The sequence below is a fragment of the Pteropus vampyrus genome, unplaced genomic scaffold (assembly GCF_000151845.1).
Source record: "Pteropus vampyrus isolate Shadow unplaced genomic scaffold, Pvam_2.0 Scaffold3, whole genome shotgun sequence".
Taxonomy (NCBI): Eukaryota; Metazoa; Chordata; class Mammalia; order Chiroptera; family Pteropodidae; genus Pteropus; species Pteropus vampyrus.
Genome location: NW_011888784.1, coordinates 14,601,648 through 14,612,873, shown reverse-complemented (window position 1 = coordinate 14,612,873; position 11,226 = coordinate 14,601,648). Strand labels below are relative to the sequence as shown.

General features: G+C 35.0%; 1 protein-coding gene across 1 annotated transcript in view; it reads left to right on the top strand.

Annotated features, from left to right (window-relative positions):
• The first annotated feature begins 4,070 nt into the window (after positions 1-4,070).
• Positions 4,071-11,226, top strand: part of GALNT1 (polypeptide N-acetylgalactosaminyltransferase 1) — a 49,395-nt gene continuing 42,239 nt past the window's right edge. Inside the window, exon 1 of the mRNA XM_023531585.1 lies at positions 4,071-4,316. Coding sequence (XP_023387353.1) covers positions 4,178-4,316 — 139 coding nt within the window. The 5' untranslated portion in view covers positions 4,071-4,177. The remainder of the gene's footprint in view (positions 4,317-11,226) is intronic.

The following is an 11,226-nucleotide window of genomic DNA, read 5'->3' as shown; positions in this document are numbered from 1 at the left end:
GATTTCCTCCTCTTTCTCCCATCTAATCATCCTTAAATCCCATGGAGTTTGTCCCTTAATATTTTAAATCTGCCTACTTTTATCCAGCTCCTGCTTCATCTCACATCAATTTCTTCCTTTGTCTTCAGTCCACTGACTTTTCAGTGTTGGGCTCCTTGCTGTAGTGCTTTTGCTGCTCTTTGCCCAAAATGCTTGTTTTCCCCTCAAATCATGTCTTCCTCAGGGAATCTTTTTTGACAAAGTTAGGTCTCTCTATTACAAATGTGTATAATGAGATGTACCTCCCTTCAAGCAGTTTCACAATTGAAATGTCACATTTATGTGACTAATGCCTACTTTCCTAGAGCCAGCTCTAAATTTTATAAGGACAGGGAGTTGGTGTATTTTGTTTATTTTTGTATTCCCTGCATTTGACACATTCCCTACATTTACTGAATTTGTGTTTATTGAATGAGTAAATAAGTGAATGAATACATTTGATTATAGTCCTGATTGGGAAATGGAACAAATAGTATATATAATTAGTAAATAAAATAACCTAGGCTCTCCGAACTGTGTTGGAGGATAACTTTTTGAATCTTTTAGTTTTTCTGGCAGAGAGTCCATCTATAAATTAAATGAATAGGTCTATTGAAGAGTCTCATATCTCATACCTCTGCCTTGTCAGTATGATGTAAAGTTAGTGATCTTAGGTCTGGGTGTGTGTTGTTAGGAGAGGAAAGATAAGCTCTGCAATATACTCCAAAGTCTATAAAGTTTTAGGTCCAAGAGAATAAGCTCTCATTTTCTCCTAAAGGTTCTGTTGAGCCAAGACTCTTTATCTATGGCTTAAAATTTCTGGAGAGCCTCGGTTTGAAGTATAAAAGGTAGGAGAAAATAATTGTTTAGCCCTAGAAAATGTTGATCTATCTTTGGAAAAACCTGGTGTATGACTTGTAGGTAGGATAAGTAGTTTACCTGTTACAAGGGATCTCTGTACTTTGACAGTAATTCTGATTTTATAACTTTTAAAATAATTTAATAGTTAAATACATTTCAAATGGACGATTTTAATCTGTTGTGGTTGGGACAAAACAAATTGAGCTTTTAGTGACTTCCAAGATAAATCGTGGTATGTGTCATTTGAAGAAACATGAAACAGTTTTTCTTCTTCGAAATTTGCCCCCCGCCAATATTTATTTATTTTTAAGTGTTTTGAAGTTGAATTTATATACACAGTAAAATTCACCCTTAGGTATAGTTTTCTAAGTTTGCACAAATGAACATAGTCATATGACTACCACCACAAGCAAGATACAGAATGTTTCATTATCACTAATTCCTTCATGTTCCTTAGAGGGCAATCTCCTGCTCCCTTCCCAGCAACTCCTGGTTGCCACTGATCTAATTTTGGTTCCCATAGTTTGCCTTTGCCAGAATGTTATATAAATGGAGTTATGTAGTATGGTATGCAGTCTTTTGTGACTACTTTTACTTAACACAGTACTTTTTAGATTCATCCATGTTATTGCATGCATATCTTTTTTAGTGCTGGATTGCGAGGAGGTTTTCACTGTATAGATGTGCCACAATTTGGTTATCCATTCTTCAGGTGATGGGCATTTGGATTGTTCCCAGATATTGATGATTATGATTAAGCTGCTATAAAGATTTGTGTACAGGTCTTCATGTAGACATGTTTTCTTTTCTCTTCAATGAATAGTTAGAAATTGGATTGCTGATTTATGCGGGAAGAAACTACCCAGCTGTTTTCCAAATAGGCTTCACCATTTTGCATTAATACATGGTAATGTATTAGAGTTACAGTTGCACCAATTCCTTGCTAACACTGGGTATTTTTCTTTTCTTTCAGACATTTGTGTCAGTGCATAGTGGTGTTTCATTGTGGTTTTAATTTGTAGTTCTCTAATAGCTAACAGTGTCCAACATCTTTCACATGCCCGTTTGCCATCTGCATTGCTGTTTTGGTGATGGTTCAAACGTTTTGCCCATTTTATTGGAATTTTGTTTTTGTATTTTGAAAGTTCCTTCTATATTCTGGATACAAGTAATTTATTAGATATGTAATTTGTAAGGTTTTTCTTTCAATCTGACTTTTTTTTAATATTTGTAACAGTTCCTTTTGAAGAGCAGAAGCTTTTAGTTATAAAGGCTGGTTTATCAATCTTTTTACAGTTTGTGGTTTTTTTCCCTATGTAAGGAATCTGCCTAACCGAAGGTCTCAAAAGATTTTCCTTCTCCTTTATCTACCTTTTCCCCTATACCTCCTGCTTCCTTTATACCCCTCTCCTTTCAAACACTCCCCGCATCCCAACTGCATTTAACGTCCAATTTTAGAATTTAATTTTGCCACTCAGAAAAATTAAATAGGAGTGGATGCAAAGTTATAAAGATTTACATTTAAGTATTCTAGGCTGTAAGCATTAAACACACACACACACACACACACACACACACACAGCAGATTTTAGAGAACATAAAGCTACATTTGAATCCCAGATATTGTACTAGCAGTCAGTCTGTTTGTTTTGTGATCAAAAGAGGAAGGCTTTCATGTGAAGTAGCTCAGACTATAAATTTATATATATCTAGCTTCTCTGGAGAGAACTATTGTTGCGTGACATTGCACTCTAATGCTTTTGAGTCTCCCCTCTCCCCAGTTACCATAGTTATCAGTAGTTGCTCATCACGTGTGACACAACATCAGATATTAAGTTTGATTTTGAGGCAAGAATATGACAGCACCCTTTTTCTCATTGTGCGGTCAGGGAGTGTTGGTTCGATGAAAGGAAAGAATGTAGGCAAAAGATCAAAGTTTCCATAGAGATGAGCAGAAATAATACTTTAGATTTATAAGTATCACTTAGTATTTGGGGGGGTGCTTTTCAAGTTGCCGTCTAGCAACCTTGTGATGTAGGCAAGAACTGTTATATTTTTTTCATAGATAAACTCTCTGGCCTGTCCTGAATTGTTCAGCATTTGTGCTGCCTGCCATAGAACATATTAGATAGAGTTCCCCTTGTAAGAAGCTGCTGCATTGCCCATCAGCCTGATCCTTCATAGCATCTGCTCATGTGGCTTTCACTGTGGGGCATATGCACAAAGTGTGTGTTTCCTTCATTGACCTAAATGCATTTGGCTTGGCTTTTTCCTGATCAGGGGTAAAACAGGTCTTTGAAAACCTTGATATCAGCTGCTCATCAGATGACTTCATACCTCACTGAAATCTTTCAGAATGCTCCAGAGTTCCCCAAGACGAATTCTTCATGTGCCAGAAATGTTTCTAGTCAAAGTATCCCAAATGACTTTCTAAATCTGGTGAAAGTTCCTCACGTCATTTTCTCATATATTAGCATATTGAGGTGGAGAGTGCATGTGCAAATAGGAACTAAAGATCAGGGAAGTCTATAAATTTACCGTCAACACCAAGACTAGGTGTCAGATCCTTAGAATACCTTTTTCTTTTCCATTATTCTTTCCATGAGTCTGTTTCTCAATGGCTGGTGACCATAGCATTTTAAGAATGAGATTCAGTAGGACAGAGGGGCAAGAATTAGCCCAATAAACTGCTATAGTACAGGCTACTAGGAGTACTCATATTAATTTTTGGGCCCTGGAAACTGAATGTGAGTAGTCAAAATGGACTGAGAATCACTGGTTTCTTAAACTCCTGTGGCAATAAATGGCTTAGCTTCAGCTTAGCATTTAATATAGCAATTGAACAGAAGGCAGTTAAGCCCCATGTATTTAATGGATATGAGATCTTAGCTCACTGTTTTAATTTGCATTTTCCTAATTATAGTGAATTGAGCACTTTTCTACATGTTTATTGGCTATTTGGGTTTCCTTTCTGCAAAGTGCCTGTTACATCCTTTACTTATTTTCCTTTTGGGTTGTTGTATATTGATTTGTAGGAGTTATTTGTGTATTCTTGATACTATTAATTTTTATGTATTTTAGAAGTATTTTTCTAAGTGTGATTTATAAACTTCATAGTAAAATTTCATATGCATATTCTTACAATTTTCTAGGTTCTGAATTTTTAAGTTAATCTTTTTTTTTCTCTCTAGGTTATGAATGTGATTTCTGATGAAACCAGATTGGAGGAATTTTCATGATCTTTGTATATTTATATATATATATATATTTTAAAATTTTGCATTTGACTTAAAGTGCCATGAGAAAATTTGCATATTGCAAGGTGGTCCTAGCCACCTCCTTGATTTGGGTACTCTTGGATATGTTCCTGCTGCTTTACTTTAGTGAATGCAACAAATGTGATGAAAAAAAGGAGAGAGGACTTCCTGCTGGAGATGGTGAGTGACATTTTATAATAATATACTCATTTTAATAATAAGTATGTTATAGGTTTTTTGGTTTAACTAATTTGGATACTATAAAATTTATCATTTTTAGATTAATAGTAATCCCTGGTTTCCACATATGGTGATCTTATTTCCAACAATTCTCTAGTGTGTTCTTCTAACAAAAGTATTAAAGTGTCATGTATAGAATTGCTAAATTAAATTTTTGTGTTCACTGTTAAATGTAGTTAGTTTTCTAGGAAGCTACATTATGTTATCAAATAATATAAGGAATCTCATAGTTAGAACTATCAAAATTGTACAGAAGATTAATCTAATGCCATAACACTGAGTGGAGCATTGAAATTGTATTACCAAGTATCAAAAGATATTTCTCCTACCTTCCCATCTCAGTACTAAGGGGAACAGTCATTCTAGATAGATGTGATATGAAGAGTTCTCTTCCTTAATGCTGTAGATAGTTCCAGTTAGCATTTTTAGGGAGGGCTTTTGAAAAGATCATGCTCTAGAATAGGGGCTACAGTGAGTACACTGCAATATCCTAGTGTGGAAAAGAAAGGAAACACAAATATGAAGTATTTAGGTAGGCTTAGTTGCCAGTATTAGACTCTAGTAGTACCTATGCTAACCCCTAATTTTTAAAATTTCACTTCCTCGAAAAGTTTTAATAAAATATGTTTGCATTCAAAGTCAGCCTGTGTTTGTTGACTTTCCTGGTTTACTTTATGGCCCTGCTGTTTAGTAACTTGATTGGGTGACAGAATGCTGTGTCCTTAACTCGCTGTCTACATTTAAATCGGAGAGCAGGTATTACCATTCACCAATAGGAAACTAAAACATTCTTTTTCCAAAGAGAACAGATAAACTTTTGTCTCACCCCATCTTAATTCATTGCCATTTATAGTGGGAGTTCATAGTGTTCTATCTTAAATGCAAAGGAATGGAAGTAAGAATAGGACCTATAGTATGTGAAGGTCTACTTGGCAAATATTTTTTAAACTCTAATGTATGCTGGGCAGTGGAATAGGTGCTAGTGATGTACAGTTCATCAACAACAAAAAGACAAAATTCTTCCCTTTCGGAAACTCATAGTCCAATAGAGAAAGAATAATAGTAAAATACCAATATAATAAATAGCATACTAGAGATGTGCATAAGAGCAGAAAGGAAGGAACGCCTTGCAGTGTCTGCAAAGGTGCAGTAAGGAGTTAATGCTTAAGTTGAGTAGTATCAGGGTGAGCAGATGGTTGTTAGGTTTGGTGGGTTGAGAACACCTTCCAAACAAAGGAAAGAATCATGTGCAAGATGAGCAAATGAGAGAACAGAGCTGATGCATAGGCGACTGTGAGGAAAGAGCATGGATGAAGCTTAGGAGGTTAGCTGAGGCCACATCACAGAAGGCCTTTAATGGCATGCTAAGGATTTTGGTATTCATCCTGTAGGCAGGGGCATGCCATTGAAGGATTTTAAACATGAAAATAAGTAACCTCATGGGATCTGGACTTCCAGAAACAGTTTGGTGGTCATGTGGCTGATGTACTGGAAGGGAATGAGACAGGAGAGACCAGTTGTGAGGTTGTTGTGAAAGTTGGGAGATATTCTTGGAGCCTACACTATAATGACACTGGAAATGGAGAGAAAATAAAATGGATGAGAAGTATATAAATAGTGGAATTTACATAACTTATAGAGCCATTGAATATAGGTAATAAGAAAAAGAGACGTCCAAGATGACTCTTAGGTCTCTCTGTCTGAATTGATAGGCAGTAGGGCCCCCAGAGGCGGAACTCTTTGATTAGAAAGTGGCTGGATGAGTTGGGTTTGGAATATTTAACTTTGAGGTGCTGATAAAGATGCTCTGTGGTAGGGAGTGGTTGAAGTGGAGCACATAGATGGTAGTAGTTTAAGCCTTGTCTGTACATGAGACTGCACTGGGAGCATTATGTAGAGTCAGAAGAGATGACTCTGTTGGAGAGCATCATGGAGTGTCAGTGAAGGAAGAGAAAGAGGCCTCTCTGGAAATCAGAGGTACAAGGAGAAGCCAGAGTGAGCAGGTTCATGGAAACCCAGGAATAGTGTTTGTTCAGAGATTTTACCTGAGATTAAGATGAAGTGTTTCTGATATGTTTGGAACAGAGGGTTTTTTGTGACCTTTGCAAGTCCCCTTTCAATTCCAGCAGATTTGAAGTACTAGTGAAGTCGTAGAGATATGTAGCTTATTATTTTAGGAAGCTTCGATGCAAAGAGAAAGAGGTAGTATAGTGAGATAGATTAAAAGAAAGGAATGGAGCCAGCATTGGTTTTCTATGTGTGTATATATATATATACATATGTATTATGTATGTTGAGGAAGAAATTTAAAATATAAGGAAAAGAAATAGTCGAAAGAGCAAATACTTAGCAGATGAGACTGTGGTATCAAAACCATAAGAAAAGGATTATCCTAGAAGAGGATTCTAAGGTTAATGCAGATTTGAAAACCACTACTGGCATAAGCATCAAAAAAAAAAAGAAGTAGCTTTAATACAAAGTTCCTAAGTTCAAAGTAAAGGAGAACTGATCTGGAAGTAACAACAAGGAGCTATGAGATAGCATCATTACCTTATTGGAAATGAAGAATGAAGTTCTCGCAGAAAACATGATGAGGTTATTGGGCTCTAGGGAAGAGTCAGATTTGTGTTAAGTCTGGGGTAGATAGGGCTTCTCTGTTGAAGAGACAAGACAAAGAAACTTATAATAGCCCTGGAGGTGTCCCTTTATTTAGTGGGACAGACTGAGAAGGAAGTCAGCAGTGGAAGAATGAGAGAGGGGCTGAGCAGTAAGCCAGAAAGTGAGTCAATAGCTGAAGGGACAGGGTTTGAGAGGCCAGCAGTTCCAGATGAGGCTTCAGAGCATGTTTTTAAACTGTGATTTATATAGCCTTAAGGGATTGAAGGCAGAGAGGGGAGAAAATGATCCAGGGAGGGGGACAATTGATGCTAACAAGAACAGTTTGAAAAATCTGCTCCTATGTGAAGTTTCAGTGCAGTGGGACCTGAGAGGTCCCAAGTAGTGTCAAAGCCTTGAGGTTGTTTAGGTTACCAACAGGTGAGGAATTCTTGTGGCGCCTCTGAAGAGATCTTTTAATAAAGGTGTTGGGAGAAGGTGGCTAGGTAATGGCACCAAGAATGTTGACCTTCTTAGTGGAACTGGCAAGTACACTCAGTGACCTAAAAGAATATAGGTCTCTTTTAATCCATAAGGTCTCCATGATCTTTGTTTTCTATAGCATTTGAAAAACCAAAATAAAATTAAATTGCAAAAAAAATGAGCAGACATAATACTCCAGAGCAGTTGTTTCAGTATTGCAAGGATCTCATTTCTGAACATTCTTTGAACTGTTTTACAGTGCCAGTTGGTGAAATTTAAGAAATTCTGCTCTGTATGGTGTGAATAAAGGTGTTCTATCTTTAAGTAGAATGGATTGATTATCCTTATGATAGTGCTAAAGCCCTCATGTATAAGATTGATACTGATAACAGTTTTCTAGGATTCATTAAATTTACTTGTTACTTGCTTCAAGTGCTATAGCGGGCCAGTCTTTGGTAATTATAGAAGGATTCATTTGGTTCTGTTTTCCTGAGCAGTTCCTTCTTGTAGTTTTATTGTATTTTATACCCCAAGCTATAGCAAACTTCTGTTTAGATTGGGATCCCCTTGAAAAACAAGGTTAGTGTGGCTTCTGTCCTGAGATTATTTTTACTACTCTTTTGCTTTCCAGAATTAGCTCATTCATTCAATGTATGGATTTGGATGTTATATAGAACATTCAATACTTTCTTAAATGCAATTCCAAGTCAGAATTGATCATTTCTGCCAGCACTGTACTTGATTTTCAGATCATTAAAATGTTGATGATTTAAGTTTTCATGTGCTTATGCTAGAATTACTTCAACTATCAAACATTAGGAAGAAGGCTTTGAGAACAGTTTATAGAAGAAACTTCTGATGATTAAAAATTTAAAAATAGTAGTAGTAAACACTTTTAGTAACTATTACAATTTTTTGTGTTTAGAGTTTTATATACTAAACACATTTCAAATAAATTGAACATAAAATTGGAATGAGGGTTGAAACTGGCAAGGATGTTGAGGTAACAGTTATCAGTGAATTTGTTATATATAATATTTTGATGTTAAAAAAATAGGTAATTTGCTGTATTTTGTCATAGTTTACCTTTATTTATAGAATACTTATTATTTTATATACCACTAAGCAAAAACATTCTAATTACTGTTGTAAGTCACATCTCAGAGATGTTAAAATATTTTTAAAAATTAAAAGGAAAAAATATTTGGAGTAGATGAAATATAATGCATAAAAACAGTAAAGATAATTGTGTAATAAAATCCTTTGGGAGAAATGATCGTAGCCTTGTATTAGTATTTTTTTTTCCTCCAAAAGGGTATCATATAACTTTATACCTCTTTTTTACTTTCCATGACAAAAATAGTAGTTTGTGAGATTAAGTACATTCAAAGGTATGTCATGTGGTTTGTATATGGCAGTATTCAGAGTAAACTTGTAGTTTTCTTGGTAATTAAGTTTTCTGAAATATGAAACTTCTCTACATTGTCATGTAAGTAAAGTTTAACTGAACAATATAATAAAATGTTTGTTCTCACATAATACCTTGGAATAACATCTTAGTCACTCCCTTTTCAAAGTTGATTTGAGTTTTAGAAATGATGTGCTTATAAAATTTTATGCCAAGAAAGTATTTTTTTTTTCAGTTCAGGAAATTGATGATATCCAAACCTTATTTTAGTTACTTTCAAACAAAAATTTCTCTTAACTCACTTTTAATTTGCATGCAAGACTAGTAAGTAGAATACATGGAAAGTTAATGCTTATCCTCTTTTTTTTAGCTGCTTTTTAATACTGCAAGTGCATTAGTAGTAAAAATATTCACTAGCCGCACATATTTTATCTTGGTCTCTTTGCCAAACAGAAGTAGTTAACTAGTCCATTTAATTCTTGAGGATATTATAATTCCTAAATTAGAATATTGTTACATTTTGTAAGTCATGCAGTAATCATGTAACTTTTGATTAATGGTAATTTTAAATGTGGCTCAGAAATGTCATGTGTACCAGTAGTTTAAAGTGTGTAATGTGGGCACTACACTAGATATTCAAATTATTAATAGTACCAGGTGAGCAAATGTATAAAATATTGCAGCAGTAGGGTTGTATATGGTGTATAGTTTTGCATTATTCTTTAAGATATCAAGGCCAGAATTTTTTACTTCATAATGATGGGGCAAGATTTTAACTTTCTGGTCATATAGTCTCTTATGCTATAAGGAATCAAGATTATATTTACTAGTTCTTATAGTAGTAATTTCTTGAGTCCTCCTTCATGTTTCTCCAACTCCCATGGAAAATTTCAAACAAACAAAAGTAGAGAAAATAGAAAATTGAACTCCCATATACCCATCATCTGCTTTCGCAGTTGTCAACTCAAGGCTAGTCTTGTGGAATGAATACATGGATATTTACTTTTTTCTCTTCGTCCACCTCCCCGCCTCCCACCCCCCACTCCCTTTTTTTATTTTTTTTGCTTTTGAAGAAATTTGGGTATCTTTTCCATTTTCCCACAGTCAGGATTTGCATCTCTTTAATGTTTTTTATCATGTCCTCCTGTCCTGTGTATATCCTGTGAATTCATAGGTAGATTCAGAGGCTTGATCAGATTCAGGATCTTTTTTTTCCTTGCAGCAAAAATATGTTATAGATGGTGTTTATATTAATACTCTTAAAAAACAACAACAACTGAGCACCATGAAAATGTTTCCATTTTAGCTTTTCTTTAAAGCATCATCTTATACTAAAATAGGGCACAGATAACTGAAGGGTATTTATAATCAGGGCCACTAGATGTCTCCCACCTACTCTTTATGTTATCTATGCCATGCACAAAAGATAATTGTCACCTCTGGAACTCTACTGCTTTCTATTGACCCCTGAACATCCTAATCCCCAATCTGTTGATTGCTCTTTATTTTCAGAGACCAGTAAGTAGAATTGGTTCTAAGAGTTTTATAATTTTTGATTTTTAAAGTATATCTGTTACTTGTATTATAGTTTTTATTATGCTTGTCATTGAGAACTTTTTTTTAATTCTGCCAACCCTTATATTTAAAGAGCGTACCTGCTGGACAAACATTAGGCAGGATTTGTTTTTAAAAACTATTACCAGAATTTCCTACAATTTTAAATGTTATTTCCTAATATTTTCTTGTCCCTCCTAAAACCATAGTTTATTCTGAGAATGGGGAAAGTTATTATATACTATAGCTTTTCTTGATGGTTCTCTAAAATAGATTTTTATACTCTAGACACAGTTGTTAAAGGCACAACAAATAATTTCATATGCTGCAGCTCTCGTATTAACAGGTTTGATAGATTGCTTTGTACCACCATCTGAAACAATCATCCTTTAGGTTGGCTTTACCAGCTACTGCTATTTGTGGGCAGATGAAGCCTGCCTGGAGCGAGATACTTTGTCTGCTGCTTTAATGTCTCCATTTTTGTGCAGATACTTTGGGGATGCCTAAAGAATAAACTGCAGGAGAATAAAACTTTCAGCTTAAAAAAAAGTAATATCCCAAACAGATATTTCCATCCCATTATTGTCTTCACCTAATTCTATACTCACTTTAACATTCTTATCCAAATTTAATACATCCTAGAACCTGTTTTTCTTGGAAAGTTTTTAACATCTCAAAAGCGTATAACAAGGAACAAGATTTGGGAACTGCTAATCTGAATTGCTAATGATGCTCCACCTTGCATGGTGCTTATTATAATGTCCATTGTTATCAATTCTAGGATCTCATTTTGATTTATTAATAGCACTT